Below are 27225 nucleotides of genomic sequence, written 5' to 3' on the forward strand. Positions count from 1 at the left end.
TGGCCATGGTTATATGTAGTCAAAAAGTTCTTACATCAAGTTTATGGGTATTTATTGATTTCGCAAATAGTTTCCACAGCTAGTTTTAGTGTTGATTGATGGCAATGGCTAGGAGGACGTTGAGGTCTGAGTGTGGAGGAGAGTCGAGAGTTGTTGAATGTTTTGATATGTGGATTTAGCAGATTTGTAGACCGAATGCTGAAAACTGATAAAAAAATGAAACATAGAAGCGTTTTTAACTTTGAGTATAGCGAGTGCTTATGAACTTTTTTAAGGGTTCTTTAAATATTTTCAGTGCTATTCATTTGTATTATTTTTGAACTGATTTATTATATTTAAATTCTTTGTTAGGAATTTAATGCGAGCAATAACTCGACTTTTATATTTTTGTAAAATGACCGTTGAAAATGCAGTTAATGAGGATCAAAGGCAAAATTTGATAGTGCCGCAGCTTGCCATTACTTTTATTATCTTTTTGCAAGAATATGATAAGCAAGCGTTGTTGACTTATGAAGGAATTCACATATAAAGCAAATATAGAAGCTGCATTTTCTTGGGTGCACACACTTTAGAAGACATATAAAACAAAGTCATAAAATGTCTAGCAGCCAGAACCAACTACAGCGTTGGCTTGGCCAGAAGCCCATGGAAGGCTATTAAGAAAATTCCTGGACGTAAAAGCCGAGTATCGAGCTCAAGCCTGCGCTTGGAGCATCGCAAAATGCCAAAGTGTCTTGATGTTCTTCGCAACGACGATGATGAGGACGGGGCATAGATGATGATGCGCATTGCATTGCTCATTAACACGAAACTAATTAATTGCGCAATTCAAGTAAACTATCATGTTGCGAGTGCTTCGGTCGGTACCCCCATTAAAAGCAGTTGATTGATCACCAACTGCTGTCTGGCTGCGTGATCTTCTAGAGCTAACAAGCCGAGACCAAGTGCAGGGCTGAAGGCGTACCACAGCAGAGTTAGGGCCAGGTTCACAGCTCACAGCTCGCAGCTCACAACTAGTGCCAGTTTGTCCTATGCAAGCCATTGCATTTTAAACGCTAATTTATTGTTAACTGCAACATGTTGCCGGTATGCAAAAATGTGGCCTGGCATATGCAATTAATTGTAACAAGGCCCGCTAGGTCATCCAACCAACCAACCAACCAACAAGCAAGCAGCCAGGCAGCAAACTGGCCAAGCAGCCAGACAGCCTTTAACGAGAGTCTTTGCCCATTGGCCAACACTTTCATGTAGCACCTTCAGCACTTGCAACTCCTCCGCCGCAGAGCGCGCGTTAAGTTGCTGCAATTTACGTGTTAATTTGAAATCGTGTCTCTGCCAATGCTGCTCCCGAAACTTTTACTCAATACGGCGAAAGTTTTGATCATAGAGGCTAGCAAATACGATACAGTGAAGACTTTCGCAGCATACACTTTCCTTTATGATACAGCGAAATCTTTATTGGACTAAAGTTGATTATTTCTTTTATCTTTATAACACAATTCAGTGTCTCAAGAGATATGTAAATATGTTTTAGATTTATAAAGAAATATATTCTAAGCATATGTTAAAAATAAAACGAGTGAGGTACAAAATGTGTCCGCTTGGTATCCTAGAAGGAGAAGAATTGTCCGCCTAATAGAGTTGTCTATTAAGGGAAAACTTTTCAAGGGGTTTGTTAAACAGGCATGCCCTTGAGCGGACCTCAATGAGTGTTCGCTTTAGAGTATTTTCACTGTACATCTTTAATTCATGTGTTGCATGTAATTGCCTGGCGGGGTGTTGCACTTACTCTTAACCGACAGCTGTATCGTTCAGCCTAACAATCCGTTTGTGTTCCGGCGAAAGTAGCCATTTAAGAAACTACGACTGATATTGAAATGCATGTTAAACGATTCCAATAAAACAATAAAATCCCTAATTTAATAGTTAAATTAAATAATAATTAAATGTATCAAAATAAAGTAAATTAAATGCATTAAATATTAAATACTCTAGTTTTATTATTTCTATTTTAAACTTTCTGCTTACTTTATACATATATAATATAAATAAACTTTTTTTTAAAATATTCTAATAACTATGTATTAAATATTAAAAATGGCAGTTGTCTATTTATTTATTTTTGCAATGACCTAAATGGCTTCTTTCTTTATAACATCCAAAGGAATACATGTTTCGAATAAATATAAAAAATAAATCTAAAGAAATATGTATTCTATATAAATACAATGGTTCTCGCTCTCTCCGTATGGTTCTGTCAAGAATCCCTATAATTGTCTAGCCGTGTGTGTGGCTGGTAACAACAAATTATTGAGCGAGAAATTGAATTTTGCGTTGGTTGAGAATGTCGTCTAGATTGTTATTTTTCCATAGACCATCGGCCCCCATTTCTCCGAGGTCAGGTTAAAAGTTATGAGCAAACAATTTTCTGCTTAAAAGCGTCTGTCAGAAAACTTTGAAACGCCCCTTGTCAAAGAGCGACGACCCAAAATATTTGGCACTGTTGTGGATTTACAATTTGTCTGCAATTACTCGAGTAAAAGCCAGAAAAGTTCTCGAAACCGAAAAAGTGAAAGAAGGAAAACCCCTACGTGATTTGATTCTAACGAGATTTCTGTGCCACATTAGGAAAAACTATTGACAATGCAAATATCATATTTTGCAATTTACTCAACTGGCAGCGATACATCGATTGTGGGGAATGGGCGATCGAATGTTGTCCACTGTGGGCGTGGCTGGGCGCATTTTGTTAGTTGCTACACAATGCCAAAAATATTGTGTGTCAGAATGATGCGTTGTGTTCCATTTTATTGTTCTCGATACGCATATGTTAGTGTAGAATGTTGTTGTTGCTGTTTTGCTGTGCGTGTTGGATAATATTTCAAATAGTTTTGTGTGCAGCTGAAGTGGTTCGCAACACTCCCAAAGTCCCGCCCGTGTCAACAGTATCAAAAGTTGCCGCAAAAACAGTTTACAATTTCAAAAGGACCCTCGCAACAGTCACATGTGTCCTTAACTTACCCCAGCCCCGCCCCATTCACATTTGATTTTTAATTTGACAATCAATTGACAGTTCGTTTGGTAAACATAAACACACACTCACAAATTTGTGAAAAACCATTGACAATCATAAAAATAAAGGAATCCAAAAATATCAAATATCATGGCAAAAAAGAACTATTTGAAAGCAAATTTCCATTTGCAATGCGTTGGCGTCTAATGTTTCACTGTAACGTCATTTAGACTATTTATTGAATGCTTTTGATTGAAAGCAAAGACTATTCAACCTAATAAAATGGCACACATATTGTGCAAGTTTTCTATAAATCAAAGGGATTCCATTTCGCCATTCTATTATATTTTTTTGTTTATTATTTGAAAGAGCTTATTTTCACTATTTAAGAAGCAGCTTAGATAAAGATTACTATTATGTTATACATAGAACCATCAAGACTAGTGTTAGCTTTGCTATAAAAGTATATAATAAAAAGAAGTCGACCAACCTAAAGACAAGTTCGATAAATATGAACCAATAATAATATTAAATGTTGGCTTTAAAACTTACATTGATATAACCAAAGCAAAGCAAAACTAGTATTTGGTTTTGCTGAAACATTGATTTTTTTGAATGGGAAAGAAAAGAGCCTTGTATTAGGTCACAATCTTTAGCAGGCAAAACCACCGATCATTATGTAACTCATATAAACTTTTGTTAATAAAATTGATACAGTTCATCATTATAATCATTCTGCGATCCAAGTTGAGAGCTTTGAATTTGACAATTTCAAGAATCCCAAGCTCAATTTCTTTCTCAATCGCATCACTAATAAAAATTTATTTTTGAGGTTCTATGTATTAACATTTGGAAGATTTAAATAATAATACTTTAAATAATAATACTGTAAGATAATACTGTAAGATTTTAAAAAAATATGAGCAATATATCCTCGAATTATACCAAATTATACCAAATAGCTAGTTGTCCTAGCTGTTGACACTGATTATAAGTATACACATTTCGTGTAATCACAAAATTATAACGTTACATTATGGGTAATAAGAAATTTGGCCCAACAACTTTTCAGACCGTATAGTTTTATATACAAAAAAATAAATTTTAATTAATTACTACTGCAATAATTTTATTAATTACTTGTTCAATCCCAGCATCTCTAGAATATCGTCTTTGGTTAACTTGTCATCACTTTGCCTTTGTGTATTGTCTGGTTGATTGGAAGTAGCTTTTGATTGTGGTGGAACTGTGATAGGAACAGGCTTCAAAGGAACGGATTTTGGCGGTGGTGATATGACTGAAGGAGCTTGTCGCTTAGTATTTTGCATCTTTGCGCCCTGTTGATTTCCTTTACTGGTTTCCACAGCTTTTAAATTTGACTCAAGTTCCTTGGCGCATTTCTGTACGGAATCAGAAGATCGAGCAGTTTTTCCAGCCTTGCCTCGAGGTTGGGTTTTTATGGAGCTTCTCTCCTCTCTAGGATAATGTTGGCTTTTCACAGTTACGTCCATACTGATGCCTTTCACCGTTGGAGCTCTCTCATCCAGCGACTTCTCAGCATGTGCTAGCAGTGCGATGTGAGGACAAGTCGGACAGAGAGGTTCTTCCTCTGATGGTCTTGCGGGTTCATTCCAGCAACGATAAGTCTCCATAGAGATGCCACAAGGTGGTTTCTTCGGTTTGACGGGTATTTCAACAGGTGGCACTTCGGGTTCGACTGGAGGTGTCTTGAATGGCGCCAGATAGGTGAACAGATGCGGGAAAGCGCGCTGCTTGTATTCACAAGTGCAGCGACACTCGAACAGCTCTTCCTCTGCGTCATCGGCTTCGGATAATTCTTCGTCTAACAGCGACTGCTCTGCATCCCTTCGCATCATCTTTTCGTCACGGAATGGAGCCAGCCAACAAAAATCGGTATCTCGATCTTCCAAGCCAGAACCAGACAACTTTTCGCAATGTTCCTCTTCGACGAACTCATCGGCAGGCGGACAAGTGCAGACCTCGCAGGTGCAGGTGCATTCATCGTCACAGGGTCGGTTGTCGTGATCGCAGGGGGGACAGATGGTCTCCATGGGGGGACACGGCACGCGGTGGGCTGGGAAGGTGTCTTCGTAGGGAATCCAACGGCAGACGTAGGGACCTTGACTACACTCGGCGGTGATAACTGGCGGACGTTGGCTCCCGGTGCACTGCAGAGTGGGGCATTTGCATTTCTCGCTGCGATTCTTCTTCTTTTTGCGTTTCTTCTTCTTGCCCATGCTCTTCTCGCTTTTCTTTTCAGTCACCTTTCCGCTCTGCTTCGAATTCTGGCTAGAGTTTGCTTTAACAACGGGATGGGAGATCTTCTCGTCAGGTGCAGACGACATTGCGCCTATTATTCTTTCGGTGCGCGAGACCATCATGTACTCAGCTTTAACAGACACCACCGAGGTGGGATTGCTGACATCGAAAGTGTGCTTGTTGAAGAACAGTTCGGTGGTGATGGCCGTGTTGCCACTCATCAGTGTCGTTCCAGATAAGGCATCCCACACGCTGTTCGCCTTCTCGTTTTCCGTCTTACACTTACAGATCTGTGGTTCGGATTTCTCAAATTTAAACCGCGATTGCAGTTCCTTATACAGTATAAGATAAGCACACTTGATGCACTCCTCGTACTTCATTTGCTCCGAGTACATCAAACCCGCGTAGACCGCAAAAATCTCCGCCGTTCGCTTGGCAGCATGCAACCAAAGACATTCGGAGCGATGTCGCATTTGGTCAGCGTATGACTGCAGTCGAATGCCTCCCTCGCCTGTGCCATGATAGTAGGCCTGGAAGGCGCGTTTCACTATACCGTAAGCTAAATGGCTGTCCATGCGTCCCATGCCTGCTACGACGGCCAGATCATGCAGGAAGTTCTCTTTGCTGAAACGTTTCTTTGGTACTCGATCAATCCGGAAACGAATCTCCTCGAAGTGCCGAAAGGAACGCTTGATCACATTCTTGGTGCGCTTCACCTCCCAAGGACGCAGTCGACAGATACGCATCACCTGCATTAGACTTTCCGCAATGTCCTCGAGGTCTAGCTCCACATATTCTGTACTTTCCTTCTGCATGCTTAGGCAATCTTTTTTATCTGGACGCCAGCAGTTGCATCCCCCCATTTCACTGTAGGGGGGAGAAAAGATGAAAACCGTTGAAAACTTTTCCATTTCAAGATGAAAATTTATTCGAATTTTGTTCTCAGTTAATTTTGATTTCCTATTTTATGACAACTGCAAATTCTAATGACAAGACTAATATTAAAACAATAGAGAGGAGCTCCCTTAAATTCTTTGGGAATGCAAGAAAGCTAGTATTATTCAAATTAGTTTACTAAATGTACTTTTATCCGAACTTGAAAACGAAGCGTTGGCTATTAAGTTCATTTTATCTTCAAATAATAAAAGTCAATTGAATTTTGAATAGGGTTATTATCAACCACAATTGACTTACAAACTACTATAATATTTCTTCAATCCAATTACTTTATGCGATCATTATCAAATAATAAATTAGTATTAATATGCAAACGTTAAAATAGAATAAAAAAGTTCTTTGGAGTTATTAACAAGGTAATATCAAAATGTCCGACATTTCGCACTCATGATATTTGAGATTATACTTTACTTCAAAAATAAAAAGCTTAAAAATAATCAAATAATCATCATAATGTTTTATCAATTTATGATTTTAATTTAATCGATTTTTATTTAAAGCTTCTCTAATTGTTATTTTTAAATTCGAAGGAATATGTATATTGTTTTTTTTTGATTAAATAAACCAATTCCGAGGAGTTATTTTTATTTTAAATATATTTGACAGAAGCTGAAATCAATTATATAAAATTTGCTTATTAAAATAATAATATGCAAATTATTGAGCAAATTTCAAAGATAGTAAATAATAATTTATGTATTTTCTTTTCTTTATCAACAACATTTTTTTAAGTGTTGCTAATTTCTTCAATGAATAATATAAGCAATTTCCAGTGCTAAATATAATATTCATCTGCTGATGATATAGCAATGATTCAAGTTCGGCGCTTCGGAATGACATGTGTCAGAGTTTTGACTGAAAAGTGTCTTACTGACAGTGCTCTCTGTTGAGTGAATGCTTATTGCATAGAAGATAAATAAAATTTAATATTTCTCATGGAGCCAGTTCTAGGCTGCAACGTTCTCCAGCTGCTTTGTGCTGTCTCTGATGTTGCAACCAAGTGCACAATACCCGCAGCAGTCACTGTGGCACGCATCATTTCGATATTTGTTTACCCAACAATTTTCTGTGCTTTCCTCTCTCGCTGTTTGTTTTGGGGGTCGTTGCATCAGAGCAGTATCAGACACGGGGCATGCAGCAGCGTCTGCGAGCGCCGTCTGATTTACTACTGTTAATTTTAAAAATACTGTTGTGCTACACTGCAAAACGGAAATGCAACGCGACGCACAAACACATTCTTCATATAGACCCGAGACACACATATTTTAACAAGCGACAACGCAAAAACAAACAAATGCTGATCAAATTTTCATATACTCACAACTAACAACTGAATGAAGTTTAAAAAAAAACATATTTGAATACGTTAACAGAGCCGTGGACAACTGCAAAAGAATAACGAAACACTAACTGAAAAAAAATGTACATTCAAAATATATCACACCGTGACTCTAGCTCCAAAATTTTGCTTGTTATTCGATTTATACCGATTTGTGGGGCTGAAGTGGGCGTAACGCAAATTTGAAACAAACTTGATCTCAGTGCTGTCAAAATTCATTCTGACTTTTACATACTTTTCCTGGAGGCAAATACATATGTAGTTATAATATCCTTCTAACGCGTATAAATATAATTTCATATTTGGTTATCCTTAATTAAAGTATTTTGATCAAACAAGTCCGTTCATACTTTACAATATTATTTTATACAAAGATGCATTTGTATTGTTGAACGGTATAAGGCAACAGTTTTGTCAAAGTCAGTGAGAGATTCGGAGGCTGCATTTACTTGCTGTCAGAGGCTCGTGAAAAATATTTACATAGTGAACGCGTGTCTAGGTAGAATTGTGGTTTATCAACCCTCAGTACACAAAAATAAAATAAAGAAAAACACAGAAAATATTTCGGAAACTGCGGGCACACATTGACAGTGCGGGCGATTGATTTTTCCTGTGTGCTCAAGATTTTTGTTTGCAGCCTCTGCGAGTCATGTAACACAAACTAGAACTAGAAACAGCCTAAAGGAGGGGCGAGAAGAGGGAGGGGAGGCTTCCCTAGTGCAAGGCAATCTAAAATAAATGGAGTGCAAATAGACGTCGATGCAGTTGTCTTTTATGGCAGGAGGAAGAAATGTAGGGCGAGAGCAGTACTTCAGAATTTTAGTGCACTGAGAGAAGAAAGAGCTTAATTATTGACCTTAGCTATTAGCCCCTGTCAAATGACTTTAGTCGACAGCAATTTGCCGTTTGCTTTTTTGCTGCTCAGTTTTTTCTTTGGATTATTCCGTTCGGTGTGTCTTTCATTGTCTGTTTGCAGTTGCTCTTCAATTGATATGCAAAAAAGCACAACGCACATTTTGCAAAAGTTTCTCAGAATTTCTTGATATAAAGAGAACGTTTTGGTATGCACCAAAGGCGTTGACTGACAGGCCAGTTTCAGGCAGTGCCAGAGGCTCGTTTGTCGGCCTGCTTTGTGCCGGACACGTTTTGATATTTGTTTACGTTGCAGCAGCACAATTTTTTTATTCGAAATACCCTGCAATGCACTACTAAATGGGTTTCTGCAAAAACAAAAGAAATTCCAGTCGATAATACCTTTATTGAACTTTTAACTTAGTTAAATTAGTTCGATTCCTTACTTGTTTAGTTTATTAATATACCTTATACTATTCATAAGCTTTTTCTTAATTACGTAAATTCGATTGTGGTCCGCATGCTTGACTTATTTTTACTCGATTTTTTTATAGCAATGCATAAACGTGTGGTTAAAAATATCAACATCAATCAATCGTGTTTTTAGTCAGTTTCGATTGTGAATTGCAGGTTAAGGCATAAAAGTTGCACATAACAATGGAAAGAATTGAATTGTAAGCAGACAGTTTGAGTTCATTTATATTGCCAGTGCGTGACATGACAGAAGAAAGGTGAAATCTGCAAAGCATCACATATGTATATTTATGTATTTATATTTATGTATTTCAATTGTAAATGTATTGAATCACGATGATCAAGAACATACAAAATGATAACATTTAATTTTTGTATTAAGCAATTAAATGGGTAATGCATTTATTACTTATGTTTATTTAATCCGTCATCAAAGAAATTTTGAATACTATTATGTCTTTTTTAACTCGAGAAGTGTGGTAAGAAATTCATGCATATAATGAATTAATGAGTTATTCCAAAGTATTTATTTCATTTGCGATGTTAATGATAGAGACTGGCGCAATCACATAATTAATGCAGTAATTAGTTTAATTGCAAATTTTATCAATGAGTTCGTGAGTTAAAACGAGATTCGCATGCAATTGATTTCTCAACACTATTATCGATGTATGATAATAAATCAACATCAATTTTTACACTAACTGTTCTGCGCTTTTATCGCGTACCTCTTAACAATAGTAATATTGTAGTGCAAGTAGTAACTGATCATAAATGGAATACTCATTCATGACTAAGAAATGTGAACATTGTATAGTAATTCCTTTATATATGACAAGTCCAGCTCGTAGTAAATTATTTATTAAATTCATAGTAAGATTCTCTTGAGAAATCTTAAAACTTAATATGTGCATTATAATTTTGTTAATAGTAAACCGGCAATCACAAAATAAAATAATATTTACATTAAAGTTTATGTTTGTTACTTTTCATTCAATTTATGTAAATTACTGTGTTTATAAATTGTTGTGTGAAACTCATTCTTTATACATTAGCTGCGAAATTAAGTTCCCTATAGATTAATCGCAAACTTGCTATTGTGATTTTACATTTCCTGTTATCAACTACCCTAAGTGCATCTTCTCTAAGCGCATTTTAAAACTGGTTGTCAACACTATCTTGGATCGGGTTGTTGAGCTAACAAAGAGTCAATATGAGAACTTATTTCATTTGTATTTTGACTTTCGCTTTAACAGGTTGGCTCAGTATTTAAACAACATTATGTATAGGTTAGTTGTATTCGTGATGTGTCTCAGAATCGTCAACAACGCGCAACTACGTGAGTAAGAAAATCATTTAACAGTGCGACATGCTGGAAAATTAACTCGTTTTAATAATTTTCCAAGCTGAAAATATAAAAAAGTGCAGATTCGGTGACAATGAGTGCATTAAAGGAAGCATCAATGAGCTGATAAAGCTCTATCCTAATGGAATACCCGAATTAAATATTTCACCATTCAGTGACTTTCGACCGAGTGATTTGCAACTTTGGGATTCTCCTAAGGTTGGAGGAACTTGGATAACGTTTAGATTAACGAATCAAGTAATAAGTGGTTGTGAAAATGCAACTGTAACACGTGTGAGTGGCTTTGCAGAGGATCCCGCAAAGTCGAAAATACAAATAGAGGTGAATATACCTCGAATGATTCATAGATCTCAATATGAAATGGAACTGCGATGGCTTACAATGGTACAGACAAACACTACGGGGCCTTGCTATGCTGAGTTCCAGAATGTCTCACTAGTTCTCAATGTTAAAGTTATTGTAACATATAAAATGGAAAAACGTTATCTAAAAATTTACGAACTCGTGCCAGAATTGGATTTAGGCAGGTTAGTTTACTTTCAATTATTTTAAAGTTTGATGTTGAGTAAAAATGTAATATTTTCGTAGGTTTACTCTTAAATTAGATGGTCTTTATAAAGAGAATGAGGATCTAACACTCGCTGTCAATCGTGTGTACAATGAGAACTGGATTGAGCTTTGGAATGATGTAGAACCCACTGTAATTTCCAGCTATGGACGACGAGGAGCTGAGTTGTTGGATAAAATATTTGCCACTATTTCATATGACGATATGTTTCTACGTAACTAGGGAATCAAGCATTTATTATGATAATAAGCCAGTTAGATTTACAATTGTTTTTCACTCAATGAGCTGAATCATTTCAAAGCTAAAGTCGGAAACGAAACTGGTTTGTAAAAAGTGAAACTCAATGCAGTTCACTTTGAAATGTATTGCTACTTATTATAATGCACTTTCAGTTGCAGCTCCAACATAACAGTAATGCAATCTAACCGTAATCAAGACATTGAAGTTATGCATAAGGCCTAATAGTGATTGAAAATTGCAAGTGATTTAAAAAGATATTATGAAAATTATGTTTTTCAGATATTCGATTGTTAATTTTTGATGGCTGAGCAACATTTTTTGATTCATTTGATTTTGATCCCATCTCGTTTTATTTCGATTTCATCTCGTTTCGTTTTCGATTAAATTTTCGTGACGTTCTTCTTTGTTTAATTTAATGTATGATATTATTTTTCAAAGAAAATATTATACTTATCGGTTTCACAAATATAAGTGCATGTTTAGAAAATCTATTGTAATACAATTAAAGCTGAAACGCAAATTAAAGTGTCGTGATGACACAAAAATTAAAAGAACTGATTGATAACGACTAAGATCCAATTGTAAATAGAATGACTAATGAAGTGAGGAATATGTGGAAAAAAATATAGAACAAAAGTAAACAGCGGAATGAGAAGGAAATCAAAAACTAAATTAAGCAACTGAAGAAAAGTGAACTATGAATGTGAACATATTCAGTTGGTCCATTTCATTGAATAGGTTGTTGGAAATCCTTTTTATTTTAAAAAGTCATATTAGAGATGATTGCCTTCCAATTAAATTTTTCCAAAATCATGCATAATAATCAACTAGTTATAAAATAGTTTCATTACTTCAATTAAAATGAACTCCCCAATACATTAGTTAATTCCTACTTTTGGGAATTTCCCAACTTATTAGCACTTTAATCGAAACCTACCTATGTATATGCACTGTCCACACTCAACGCCTTTTAATTCCCATAGCGAGTTGAGTTTATCACGCTTGATCTTGATTAAAAAAAAAAAAGTGTTTAGAGTAGTGAGGGGCGAGAGTAGAAGCATAGCAAATCCAGTTGGGGGCTGTCAGACAGCCAATTATAGACAGCCAAAGCCGCGTGAAGATGCCAGAATGAAGATCCACCAGACAACAGAAAGCTGAATGAAAACGAAATGAAAATGAAAATTATAATGCGAACGGAACCCATAACAACTGCAATAAAGACATCAACAGTTCGGTGGCATCAAAGACCAAACAGGAGCAGAAGGCGGTGACGGAGGCAGAGGGAGGTTGCAGTAGCAAAGGGCAAGTTATAAGTAAGATTTCCAAAAATAATATTAAAATTAGCAACGAAGCGCAACAAATGAGATTTTCAACCAGTTGTGTGTTGCAGTTGCAGTTGCAGTTGCACATTCAGATGCCAGCGATGCCATAAATTGAAGACTGGGCACGTCGTCCAGAGCCAAGCAACGTAGATCAATCAGTTGTGCCCCCCGTCGAAGAAGAAGTAGCAGAGCAGCAGCGAAAGGCACAGACAACAGCTTAGTATCAGTAATTAGGAATGATATATGCTCAATGCAGAGCACTGGGCTGGGCAGACTGAAAGGCAGACAATCGGATGGAGTCTCGATATGGAAGGGTTATAAATAAGATGCGAGAAACGACAACCAATTGGGCAATGTGTCCGTGTGCTTTGGATAAAAAATAGAAGCACAAAAAGTGGCACATCAGACAAACAGACACATGAATGGATAAGGTGGAAAAGCAATTAAGTTGTGAGGGAAAACAGATTGGGGTGAGAATAGTATTTGAGGAATGAAGGAAAAGACTTAAACCAAAATTTATGAAGGAACAATTTTGTGCTCAAGAAGAGTCTAAAATATTACAATGTGAAATACTACTAAATCTTAATTACGAGAATTATTAAAAGCCAATAACCAACCTTACCCTATGTTAAATTTAAATTTTAACTGTCATCAGTAATGCTAGGCGGCTTCACCTTAAGAATACACCAAATAAATATATTAACCATATACCAAAATACACGAAAGGATTATTTGTACTACAACGAACCATCAGAAAGAAATCGAATCCAAAAGATAATTTTTTAACATAAAGTCCTGATTACATTATTCCTGAATAATTAGGAGTTATCATCTGAAAAAAATTAAAAATTAAAGATGTTATTAAATTGAGACTTAGTTGTTTTGGTTTACAATCTTGTATATTTTCAATTCTAAGGTGTATATTGAACGTATTAGTATATCGATCTACAAAATATAGTCTTCGGAATATTTTAGTATTTTCTCAAAATATTAACTTGGTATATTGTTTGCTTTTTTGCATTTATTGAACATGGGTAGTGTGCTAGAATGTGACATTCCCTTTCACTCAATCTAGCACGCTAGACATTAGTTTTCTTACTTGTGTTATCTAATAACAATCAAATTGTCAGCTATCTATGTAGTTACTATTTTGTGTACAATTCCGTAAGAATATATTATATATGGTATCGCCTGATCTCTATTATCTATTATATATTCTTTATGTGAACGGAGATGCATTATTTTATTGCTTCATGCATTTCCTGTTGACACAAAGTCTTCATACCTTTTTACACTACTGACAGCTAATAGAAAAGTATTTTTATGACGTGCATCCATAATCCATCATTATTTTCTACAAGTAACCATGCTATGGAATGCCATTCTCAAACAACCTGCTAGTCCGAATTATTAACAAAGTTTAACCTAGAGTTCTATAAAAGAAACCCCTGCCAGCATAGTGTAACATCTTCTGCAGTCCATAAAACTAAGTGCCGCATATTACGCTACCCTTTTGCTATTACGATATGCACAATTAGAAATTACACTTTAGTTCAAGCAATCAAACTGCACCCGCAGAACACTCAACTACTATCGCAGGAGTCCACTTCTGAGTGTGGTCCACCTCCTGGCCTGGTCTAGTCGCTTGGCCAGCGTTGGCTAATAATATTAGCGCCATATTTGACCGCTGTGTTGGCGTTATCATGAGTCGCAGGCAGTGGCATAGACAGGGACAGGGATAGATAGAGGCCGAGTTGCAGACCGAGTTGCAGAGCCGAAAGGTAACCTCAGGCAACAATGTTCGCAACCGCAAGGTTGGCTGCCAGGTGCAAGTGGCCGTGTGTTTTCGTGTGGCCCGAAAGGGTTCCGGAATGGACGGTGGGGTTGGTGGAGGGGGGCATTTACAACATTTGCGGTATTGCGGGTTGCCTTATGGACATTTGCATTTTGCATACAGCAGTCGAGAGTCGGCAGTTGGCAGTTGGCATTTGGAATACGGCACGGAATATCACGGATATATGTGTCTATAACAAAACAATTAGAAACGACGACGCAGAGGCAAAAGCCCTCGACGATTTGACGCTGATTTATGAGTGGCATTACGGAGGCGGTGCCAAGAGGCGGAAGAAGAGGACTAGAGCGGGAGCAGGGCGGGGCGAGGCAACTGTGAGTGCCTACAAAAACTCAAACTCAAAGACAGGCACGTAGCAGCCGGCCAGGGGATTAGTCGTGGCAAAAGGCAAATAAAAGAAAAACTCCGCACACATAAAAAGCTAAAGCCGAAAAGTGCTCGACGATTGCACAGAGGGGGAAGAGAGAGAAGCGAAGAGAAATGAAAGAGAGAGAGAGAGAAGAGCCCACCCGTGGGGCATAGTAAAATGCTAGTGAAACAATTATGCAATTACTTAATTTGATGGCCCAAGTGTGTGCCATCTTTCTTCCCCATGCACTTCTTCCTTTTAGTACGACGTTGGCTAATATTACGTATACGTATACGTAGCGTGGCCCAAGACTATGTACAACCCAAAACTGACTTTGCTTTGTGGCCCCTAATTGTTTTAACTGCCTTGTGCACGCGCCTTGTTTACACGACCTGTGGCCACCTAGCTCTCCAACTAATACCGGTAGCGGTGGCATTGCCTATAAGCAACTTGCGACTTCGGGTATGCGCATGTTGAATGGGAGTGACTCCTTTTTGGTGACCAGAATTAGGTGGAGTTAGGCGGCTTTTATGAATCGTTGCACACAAAAATGAGTTGATATTTGCATTCGGTTTGCGTTTCTTACAGTTCAGTTCACTAAGTGGATACACATATTACACTAGCATGTGGGGAATTTCATAACAAAGTGCTGACCCACTTAAATGGATTAGGATTAAGTGCATAAATTGTACTCAAATAAAAAGAGTAAATTGATGGCTTGCATTTATAGAGAAATGATATTAATTAATTTTACGAATATGTATATTAATGTGACTAAGAATCGTTGTTGATATTAATGTATCGTCATATATTTTATCCTTGTTAATTCCAAATATATTTCTGTGGATTAATCAATGGTATTCCTTATTAGCTGTCATTCAATATACTTACATCTATCTATATTACGATGACTTATCTAATTTCAAATATTGAGGTTATTTCTTATATATTTCTGTAATCAAAATAATTATTGTAAATCCATTGTAATCCATTCTTTTTATACCTGCTACCCATAGGGTAACTTTTTGCCTCCAGGAAATGTATGTAACAAATAGAGGAAGGCATCTCCAACAAAATTAAGTATATTTATTTTTGATCAGTATCAAAAGCCGAATCCGTCTGTTCGTCTGTCTGCATGGACACCGAAGTCTTAGAGACTATAAGAGATAGATATTAATTTATTTTATTTATTTTTAATTCAAAAATATACAAAAATAGTATTTGGTATTTTTGTGGTATATTTTAAAATAAATACCGCACTGATTTGCATTTTGCATAAAATGGATTGCGGGTATGTCACAGTCGAGCACACTCCACTTTAGCTTTCTCACTTGTTTTTCCATGTTTCATTTCATTTCATTTTATTTACTTACGCTAAGTTAGCTATAATACAATGACTTGACTATAGAATTTTAAATTATTGTGAATACTTTCTGTTTTATCATATTGAATATACTCACGCTGCATTTACGCATAATAACTTTCATGTCATAATACTCCACAAATATTGTCAAAAAGTGGGAGGAAAAAGTGAATGTAAGAAGTGGAATAAGTTGTTATTATCATGACTGAAAATATGTCATACGCCATGTATGACACTGTGAGTGTACAAGTGTGGTGAATTACCCACTTCTGTTTCATGTTTCACGTTCCGGTCCGTCATCTGGTGCACAGAATTTCAACAACAATCAACACCTTGACGCCTCGCCAAAAGAGGTAATGTCAACGGTAAAAGGTAACGGTGAAGGTAACGACGAAGGTAAAGGTAAAGGCAACAGTAGCGGTAACGGTAACGGTAACGGTAAAGCTAAAGTGCTAAAAATTGCTAGAAATCATGGCTAATATAAATCATCTTGGCAAGCAGCTTTGCATGTTTAAGTGTCATACATAAGGCGCAATATGAGCGCACACGTGAGTGCCGCCCTCTTCTCTTCATCTCCCTTCAACATATCATTCAAATGCGGTGGGTGTGGCAAATGCGACAGTGTGGCAATGGGACAGTAGTGGGACTCACATATACATACACACAGCCACACTCGTACACTTACATCGACGCACACATAATAAACACTTGGAGCACTCGTCTTTGGCTTAACCCTTTTTGACTTTTGCAAAAGCGTCAACGAGCAGCCCCTAGCCAAACAACCCTCCTCCCGCCCCCGTTTGTCCCATCCCCACGCCCACCTGGGCGCACCTTAGACCCTACACACACACACACACATACGAATACGAATACAAATACATATGCGAATGCGAGCTGTGAGTTTGTTTGCTTTGCTACTCAACTTGTGTTTTTGTGTTTATTTTCCTTTGGATTTACTAAAGCAATTTTCTTTGTTGTTCCTTAACGGCAGCTCCAAATACACGTTCTATTCTATGTGTGTGTGTATTCGTTCATTGTAAACATACATTTGACATTTGTTATATTTTTTGTGCAAATAAATAGTTGCAACAGCTGTTGGCATATGCTTCTCTCAGCTCTCTAGCTCAAGCTCTCCTCGACTTCTGCCAATTCACCATCAACGCTACACATACTTTATTTAAAAAAAAAAACAAGAAAACATGAGAAAATAATAGATTTTTTTAATTAAGATTGATTCAAATGTTCTGTTGCTTGTCATCTGTCTTGTATTTAGTTGTTCAGTTTTTCAATTGAAAATTCGCAATCAAAATGTAAAATATTCAAAGGAAGCACAACATTTATATTTGGTTTGTTTAAGAGCTTTAATGTGTACAAACGTAGACAACAAATGTTTTTACGCTAAAAAAACTGTTTTTTTAAAATATAAAACATTTATTTAAGAAATGCATAAATTTGCTAAGAAATTCAGTAAGGTGAAATATTGATAAGAAGTTTAGAAAGTGTTAACAAGAAATTAGTGAAAAAAAAGTTCATGAAGTTTCAAATATGTATAGTTCAAAATACAGACTAATCCTCCGAACTAAGAAAGTATTAAAAATCAATAAATATACAAAAAAAATTTAAAATATAATAATAATAATAATAATATTTACAGAGTACTTTACTTACTTTACTTTACTTTACTTTTTAGCATTTCTTTTCAGGATATTCCAACTATCGACTATTGAAATGAAATTGATTAAGTGTTCTAACTCTTCTTTTGATGTTTATTCTTGCGATCGATTCTTTGATCTAAGTGCAGAGTATTCTGCAGTCGAACTTGCTCTTTTTCGTTTTATATCTTACTTACGACTCCAGCTTGTTTCTTTTGATGTGAATTAATAATGCGTAACTACAGTTAAAATTCACAGGATGCCTGTCACACCTGCTCCAGCATACACTCCCACACAGACACTCACATATGTACACTTGACTACTCCGTATGTAAGCTGTGTGTAGTGTGTTGTCTTATTGCCAGGGCTCATATAAGAATTAAGCCATAATGCTTTCAAGTGCGTCTCTGAAAATGCAAAAACTTGACAAACGCAACATGACAAACATAAATAACCAAAACGAGAATGCGAATGCGACTGCGAATGGGAATGAGAGCAACAACAATTTTATGATGTGCTGTGACAAAAACAACGAAAACAACAGCAGCAACCAACAGAAGGTTTTTCAACAACAGTAAAAACTAACAACTCAGTCAAGTCGCCGGTGACATACGACAAGAGTCAAGGAAAAGAGAGAGAGATAGAGAAAGAGAGAGAGAGAGAGGAAAAAGTGCTGGAAAAACACAAACGAAATGCTGAAGAATGGGCTAACAATCCAGATACACCTACACCTAGCTAACCCCCCCTACAAAAGTTAACCCCTAACTCGACCCACTCGACACTACATCCCTACTAAATATTTTATTGCAACGTGGGCTCGGGGGCAGGCGGTGCAAAAGAAAATTGGAATGCCACAGAGACGATGACGATGACGAGGACGACGACATGAGGAGAAAAATATTTAAATGACATTTACTCACTCACTCTAGCTGCGAAGGTAGAGGGTAAAGGGAAACGAGGGGGAGCAACAGCTTAACTAAATTGCATAAAATTTATTTAAATGATAAAGGGTTGCCGAGGGGTGGCAGAGAGAGAGATAGAAAGAGAAGGGCTTAAGCTTTAAAACAATAACTATGCAATATGTACAGACGGCTGCTAGCATTTTACCTACAGACGACACATTGCAAAGTTCCCCTTCCCTTTCTCCTTCCGCCTACTAAACCATAGGAGCAGACTAGGAGTAAAACCATCTATGCTCCATCCTCCTCATCTGTGTCAGGCAAACTGTCGTCAGTCAGCTTAAATTTATTGCTTCCTTATGTTGTGTTGCGTTATGAAAATAAATACCTTGCCTCACACACACACACACACACAGGCAGAGACGCCTCAGCTGGCCATGTGTGAGTGTGAGTGTGTGTATTGGTGTCTGCTCTCCCTTTCTCCGCTGAAGCTTCAACTTGAACTTTTCATGCCCATATTTTATGCGACTCCCTATGCGCACTTTTAAAATATTATCTTATTTTTTTTTTTTTGCTTTTCTTTTCTGTTTGTTGTGCACAACTTTTGTAAAAATTTTTGATATTTTTTTGGTGCCAGTTTCGAGGCTCTAAATTTTGTTTTTTTTTTTTTACTCTGACTTCTGACAGTCCTTGAAGCAGACAGTCTTCGACCCACACTCTCATACTCCTACGATGAGTTCAGACTCTGTCTCTGCTTCTGCCTGTTGTGCATGACCTCGTTTTTAATGGCGTTTGTTTTGAAGCGGGATTTCCGCTTTGCGGAAAGGGTTTTATGACTGCTTTTTATGGCCATTTTCAACACACATACTTGTACACACACTCATCCATACATTCATATTTCGTTATATTCGGATATCATTTATTTAAAGTTTGGTTTGCTTTATGACAGCCTCTGTCGTATTTTCGGGCTGCACGTGGCGTATGCGTAATATGCGACGACCTACTTAGTTATATCAAAAATGCATTGCGCAAGCAATCAATGTGAATTTGCCAATGTATCCGGGTGAATGTACATATGTATGTATGTATGTGTGTACGAAATTCGGGCAACAATAATTTCCAGTTTTAAGCTACAATTTGGCATTGCCTCAAAAATCATTAAAGTGGAGCAAATGAATAAGCAAATCAATCTGCTGTTTAAATATACATTTATTCAGTCCAAAAGCAGACGAATGACATAATTAAGAATGCATTTGAAATTGCTGACAATATTTATTTAAATACATTTATTTGCTCGCAATGGGGCAAATCAAATTTCAGTCTTTAAATAATGAAATAAGTAATCTTTAAAGTTTATTGAATATTTAAATTGGTCCGCTTTCGTATACGAGTATATCAGCAGTTGCTAATTGCTTTTTGAATATTTAAGTAAATTGTCTCAATAAACGAAAATCATAAAATGTCAAAGTATGAGAGGAGGTTTAATGTTTTGATTTATGTTCAATTTAGGAATTTAAAGTAATATTAAATGATACCTTTCATGTATTCTACAAGGTTTAATTTAATTTATTTAATTGCCATTTATTTACTTTTTGTAATAAACATAAGTTTATCACATTATGTTGGAATAGTTGCATATTCTGTGTCTGCATTTGCCATTTACCAATGTAACATAAATATCGATTATTGGCATCTATCTTTTAAATGACACAAAACAAATCAGCAACTGCTTTTGAATTGTTTTCACATTTGATTGCTGTTCGATTTATCCCCGAACTTTCCCGTTCTATTAATTATGTAAAATTGTTACACAAATAAAACGAAAATGGACCAAACATATGACAACAAATTGCTGACTGTCTGCCGCCTCTCTCTCTGACCAATATGGTGATTTTATCTATCGGTTGGTCAGTCTGTCCGACTGTCCCTCTGTCTATTTGTCAATTTGTTCTTGTGTCTGTCTGATGCTGTTGCCAATATTGAATTTGAAATTAAAACGCCCCAATAGGCAAATGGACAATTGGCCGCCTGGCAACAGTTGCGCCAATTCTTTCTCCCTTCCTCTTCCTCTTCCATTTCCCTCTGTCCCCTTTTGGACTGAATCGGGAAATCTGCATGTGTTAATTACTGATGCTGGGGCGCTGGTCAAGGGGTCGCTGCCGACGCAAAAAATTGTCAACATGGCGACTGGTGGAGAGAAGCTGACAATGCAAGCTGCTGGCGTTGATTTATAAACCCGATACTAGGCAGGCTGATAGGTATAGAAAGCGGGGGAGGAGGTGGGGAATGGCCACTTGAATTTGCATTTACCTACAGCAAAAACAAATAAACGTCTAATCGACTAAAGGGCAGAACATTTGGTTGCTGGCATCAACTGTTGCCGCTCAGACAGCAACAAATTATGTGACGTAACAGCTGCCACAACTCTGATGCGCCTTGGGGGTGAGAGAGAGAGAGAGAGAGAGAGAGAGAGAGAGAGAGGGAAAAGGGAGACACACAAAACTGATGCTGGCAATAAACAAATAAAACTCAGTTTGGTCGAGTGAAATTGATTTTTTGCGCCTAATCAAAAACGAATTAATTTCAGTCGCATGTGACAAACACATTTTTGGGGCCACATTTATTTTGATTTTTACCCCGAACTCTCTTTTGCCTCTTGCTATCTAAGTCTAACTCCAATTGATTAAATTGGCATGAAATGAAATTTATGTAGCCTGCTCATTTTTTCGGTGGTTGCAAGGTGTTTCCACTGGGGATGCTCCCCCCAATGGACCGATGCTCGCTTCCTGTCTGTCCTGTCCATCCACTCACCCTTGTTGAAGGCTTTTGGCTAAAGTAGTAGCTCGATTAAAGCTTCACCAAAATGTTGCGGTAGCGATGCGTCATTCTTAAAGATTTCACTTGACTTCTGTAGAGAAAAGGGATACGAATAAGGGATGCTGCGTGTGTGACGTCATAACAAGGCTCTCAATTAGTAATGTTTGGTTACAATGCAAAATACAGACATTTTAATTAAATAAACTGATCTGTTTAAATTAAATTTTTCATAAATTAAAGGATTAAATAGAATTCCCACAAATTTTATAATGTTGTGGAAATTAGAAATTTGGTTTTCATTTCACAAGTTTTGTATTCATAGAAAGATCTTTGAATTTGAACTATAAATAAATTAAACCTTTTTGAGAACTGTTTGGTTTTCACAATTTTATTTAATATAAGTTTTACGAGAATCGTTTGGTGTGGACTTTATTCATGCCACTCTGTGTGACGTCATGTCGCGTAATTTTTGTTTTCTCCTGAAAGCTACTTAACTAACTGTGGTAACCAAAGAAATAGCAGAAATGCAGAAATAGACCGGCTTATGTAATAGCTGATGCTTGTTGGTAATCAATACACTTATCTAACATTCATAATCCTACAATAATAGGTTAAAAATTAAATTGTAAATGCGAAAACTCATGTGAACTTTGAGAAAATTCTTTTTTTTATAATCTATACAAGTTTCTAGCTTGCCTATTAAAATCATGTTATATTAAAAATTTGTATTAAATTATCAAAATTGATTAATAATATGAAAAATATTATTACCTTAAAAATGAATTATAAAAGTATATATTTATTATTATTATTATTTTTATTCTACAAAATTAGGTATATTCAATCTGAAGCGGAAAGCTAAATATGTTAAATACTACCAACTAAGCTTTAAACTCTATTTTAGGTTATGCAGTTTTAATTTAAATTTTGGTAATACTAACTGGTTTACCTTTATAAATACGTAAATTTGTATGCCTAGAGTATCATATTATGTATATTTATTGAAAATCTGATATATTTAGTACTCTTATATTTTAAATGTAAAGCTATATCAATATACCTAATATGGTCTTCGGTATAATTTTGTGTTTTTCAACTTAGGAGTAAGTCAATACACCAAATATTGTCGGTATAATTCAGTTTTTTTCGACCTGGTTAGCGGGTATCTCACAGTCGGGAACACTCGACTATATTTTTCTTACTTGTTCTTAGTCAGTTGAATTCTATCTAGGGCTCAGAATGAATTTTTTTTGGTATACACATTATTAATATGAAATATTTTTTTTTTCCTCAAAGTTAAGTTATGTTATGAATTCTTTAAATAAATTTTAAAATATACTAAATATTTAAAACAGCAACATGAAAACATGTTGTCGAGCTTTTAAAAATATTTCGGTTAAACATTCGTTCGGGTTTTAGCGCAACGATAAGTTCAATGCACTATTTCAAAAATTAAAATTGTGCCACTGTTGTGTATTTATTGATTTTTATTTGGTGGCGTTGCCGTTGTTGTTGTTGTTGTTCGTCGATTCGGCTGAGAGGGGGCGTGGCAGTTTATAGCGTGCAGTTCAATTTCATTAACGCGCACAGAGCACTAAAATCAATAGTAATTAATATGAGTACTTGACTAAACCACCAACCAACCCCAGGCTAACACTTCACGAGCTTTTTACCAAACATTCCAATAACTAAACTGAACTACCTTCCGCCTCCCAGTCACCCGCCTCCCCCCTCCAAGGCAAAACAAAAGCACACAACAGAACAACAGACCACAAATCAAAAATCAAATATTAAGCGAGCTAAATGCGAGGGCGTGTGGGGCATTCAGGAAGTTCACATGTGTGTTTGAGTGTGTCTGTGTGTGTGTGTGTGTCTGCCTGAGTATGCGGATGTATGCATGTGTGTGTGTCTAAAATAAATACGCTTTAGCCATGAAAATCCCTTTTAATTGCCACGCAACGGCCAAAGGATTTGCACACAAACACAGAAACAGAGAGACACTGAGGCCGTAGACAGGAGGCTGAAGCCATGCACAGAGGACGATAGGACAACTTTGACTGGCTGGACAGCAGCCTGCTTCCTCCTCCTTCCTTCTACCCACGATCCCTGGCCACAGCCAAGTGGGATTTAGTGCAAATTGCAAAGTGTAACTTGTTTTTACGAAAAAGCACTTTAGCGCATTAGGACCCACGGCAGGGACCCCAACGGGGTCAAACACAGCAGCGGACGGACGGACGGACATACATATGGAGAGACAGTCAGTGGGGGTAGAAAGGCAGGCTGGCAGTCAGGATACCAAATCTATGGTATGGACAGTTGTCGATGATTAGAAACGTACCCCAATACGACAACGGTGCGTGAGACAGCATATTGGGAAGCTCTTCTTGTTGCTGCTGCATGTTGCATGTCCGCTACATGACTGGCAACAGCAACAACATTGAGAGTAGCATTTGCAGTATGCAGCAGCAATGTCCTGGCTGCATGCTTATATATCCTTTGCAACGAACATGCACAAACAAGTACATTCATGATGAGAATGCTGAGCCATTGTCTATGTATCTGTGTGTGTGTGTGTGTGTGTGTGTGTGTGTGTGTGTGTGTGTGTGTGTGTGTGTGTGTGGGTGTGTTGCAGAGTGTGTGAACGGCTAAAGGCTTTTGCTTCTGCTTTGGCTTTGCAGCTCAGACAACTTTCATTAAACAAGCAACATTAATTACATTAAAGGTTTTGAATACATTATGATGTTAGCTTGGTAATTGAAGAGCGCAGACGATTTGCAGCGCCAAAACAGAATTATAGTAGACAGAAGACGACTATTCTAATGGAGTTGCATTATTTGAACTTGTGATGAGCCAATTAGGAACTTAAGCTGGTTATGAATGAAACAACTTAAGCATCGCCACACAGTCAATGACATAATACAATAGACAATTACTGGGCTTTTTAGTTGCAAATTTAAATTTTAAATAATATCCAAATGAATCGACTAAAACAAAGCCTCAGTTTCTGCCCGATTGATTTGTCATCAATCATGCCGATTGACTTTAATTTTGAGCCATAAACTAATTGCAGCTTAAGCCGCTTTCATTGTTCCACTATAAATAAAAGTGAGTTGTATATTTACATAAATTGATTGAATTGTCATATTCTTTCTCGCACTACTTTTTGCTCATCCCATGCAATTTGGTTGCTATTGGAAATGATTGAAATGAAAATTAATTGAAGACAATGGCGGTCAAAATGCATTTTCAATTAATATTCATTCTTTATGACAACATATTCATGTCCCCCACGCACACACAACTCAGTACAACACTCACTCACTCACACACAGATACCCATTAAAGTAAATTTGCCGTTATGATTTAAGGTGTCATGATGGTCCATTGTCATAAGTGCCATTGTCCATTAAATGCTTCGACGATCCTCCGCAGAGTGCGCAACTGCATTTTAATCAACACACACACACACACAGGGCGAAATATTTGATTTTTGGCTTGATTTTTTGTCACCACTCACTTTATTGATTATATAAATTTAATTTCGTTTCGACGTTTTTTTTCCCCCCTTTAACCGCATCAGAGATGAGTGCGTGAGTGTCGACTAAAAATACGAAGAGTAAATTGACGAGAACAAATTTTGATGAAAAACAGAATTGTTTTATTTCGATTTGATTTTGATAAATACTGTGAAAACTATGGTAACTTATTCAGTTTATGCATAATTCATATATAACTTGAATTTCACGAGTAGAGATAAATTTGATTTTCAACAAATAATAGAGAAATTTGACTTTGTCTTTTTTGGTTTTGTGCATAATTCGTATTCGGAGAATTTCGATCAAACAATTCCCCCCCATCTGTGTTTTATATTTTATAAAATTTATTCGCACGGTTTTTCGATTTTCCGTCCATGTTTATGTTTAAGTGGCACATCGATTTGGGAAGCGCCTCGCTATCATAATACGACACCGCCGCTGCGGCGAGCATATTTTCAAATTGACAACTCGATGGCCACAAAAAATGTGATTACTGTTTGCGTTTTGCCGGAAGCCAGAAAGCGTCGCGGAAATCACACCATGAATTTAATGAAAAACGGCAAATATCGAAAGAGCGCACAGAGGGCCGCCATTCATTCGATTGCTTTGTGGTTGGGGTTTGATTTTTGGTCGCCTGGTTGGTCGTCTGCCAGGCGGCTCGACTCGACTCCAATCGGCTCGGCTTGGTTCAGGCCATAATTGTTTGCAAAAAGTTTATGCACGTAGCGATAGCGTACATCAAAAATGGTGCACTTGCTCCTCCCTCGCTCGCTCTTTGTTGAAATCTCCTTTGGCCTAAACTTCAGACATAAAACGCCAAATTGCACCATTAAGAAATTCGTTGCGCATCAGTGAGCATTTAAAATGGAGGAGCAAGTCCAGGGTCCAGGGTCCAGAGTCCACATAAATAATAGTTATAAATACCTAGTGGTAGTAAACTTTGTCATTGAACCCCGCCGAGGTCCGAAATACTTGTACACTTAGCAACACAAACAACAAAGAAGCTATCTGAGAAATACCACGAAGTAGACACGCTCTACAATTCTTTGGATTTACAGATTTACTTGAATTTATAATTTGTAATTTACATATATAATATTTAATAAATATACAGAAAAAGCTATTATTATTATTATCGTGTTCAATTAAAAATTAAGTCATTTTTACGCTCTACAAGACTTAAAATTACATATTTTAATATTTGATTATTATAGTTTATAATTTAACTTTTACAACAATAAAGTATCAGGAAATAGAATCAAAATAAATATATATTATTAAATTAATTTTATTATATTATTATTATGATCTGCAATGAAAACGTAACAATAATTGTAACGATAGTAAATATATCTAATTCACTACATTAATTATTCGTTTATTCACAAGTCAATAAATATGAAAATAAAATAAATATTATATTATACTTTTTTTTAAACATTATTTAAAATTGTAAAAAATACAAATAAATACATACAGCAAATAATATTACTTAATAATATAATTAAAACAACTAAATAAATAAATTCTATATTATATGTAGAATATGTAATATACATATATTATTATATTATTATTATTAATTATTCACAATTAGAATGTCGTATGCTTTCAGTAATCTGACAATTCTCTAACATATCCCCAACATAGTATATAGGGTATTATAATGCGACCAAAAGCAAATGGCAAGTCAGTGAGTCCAAGGATGAAATCAGCGCACGTCAGCAGAAAAGTTGCCAGCGCACTTTGTTGCTTCCTGTGTGGAGGGGTTTTTGGACCGCTTTGGTAATCACTTGAATATTACGTAGCGGAAATCGAAAAGTACGCTGGAAAATTTTTCAGCGCTATCTCTCGCTCGGTGTCTACAAGTGCGGAGGAAGACGATGATGCTGATGCTGCCGCAGCTTATGACAATAATGAAAGCGTTTTGAATGTGCGCCAGTCGCCATCAATTTGCAGCTTTTGGCTCGCCACTGCAGAAATGACAAAAATTGTAGGTAGAACTGGAAATGCTGGCAACAGAGGTGGCTGGCGAGGGAGGAGGAAAGTGTGCAAATGGCGGCCGGAAGTGGCAGTGCTGCAAATAAAATGGCGGCGCCTTCAACATTTCTTCCGTTTGCTGGCATCGCATTTTGGTCATTTTTGCGGCGCCATTGAACAATTTGGTTTGTGTTTTGCAAGTTGTCGCAGGTTGCTCATAATGCTGATGACGATTGGGAGAGAGGTTGAGGGGTGAAGGGTGAGAGGCAAGGCAACCCTAATTTTGTGCTTGGCTGGCTCCATGGCGCCGCTTTGGCCGTCGCATCTTGTTTATGGCACATAACTAATATGCTGTAAAATAAGTGA

At 36.8% G+C, this 27225-nt stretch overlaps 2 protein-coding genes across 3 annotated transcripts; one reads left to right on the forward strand and one right to left on the reverse strand.

Annotated features, from left to right (window-relative positions):
- Positions 1-4047: 4047 nt before the first annotated feature.
- On the reverse strand, positions 4048-6276 carry LOC133842988 (proteoglycan 4). Its single transcript, XM_062276320.1, has one exon. It carries the CDS (start codon positions 6202-6204, stop codon positions 4150-4152), a length of 2055 nt encoding a protein of 684 aa, XP_062132304.1. The 5' UTR covers positions 6205-6276; the 3' UTR covers positions 4048-4149.
- A 3916-nt stretch (positions 6277-10192) lies between these two features.
- LOC133843966 (protein takeout-like) lies at positions 10193-11117 on the forward strand. Of its 2 annotated transcripts, none has more exons than XM_062277743.1 (3): positions 10193-10254; positions 10322-10808; positions 10870-11117. In XM_062277743.1, the coding sequence occupies exons 1-3, from the start codon at positions 10197-10199 to the stop codon at positions 11069-11071; spliced, it is 747 nt and encodes a 248-aa protein (XP_062133727.1). In that variant the 5' UTR covers positions 10193-10196; the 3' UTR covers positions 11072-11117. The 2 variants fall into 2 exon arrangements, 1 of the variants encoding a protein (XP_062133727.1); XR_009894558.1 differs by having other exon boundaries at positions 10200-10258; positions 10870-11116.
- The last annotated feature ends 16108 nt before the right edge of the window (positions 11118-27225 follow it).

Source organism: Drosophila sulfurigaster, chromosome 3 (genome assembly GCF_023558435.1).
Source record: "Drosophila sulfurigaster albostrigata strain 15112-1811.04 chromosome 3, ASM2355843v2, whole genome shotgun sequence".
Classification (NCBI taxonomy): Eukaryota; Metazoa; Arthropoda; class Insecta; order Diptera; family Drosophilidae; genus Drosophila; species Drosophila sulfurigaster.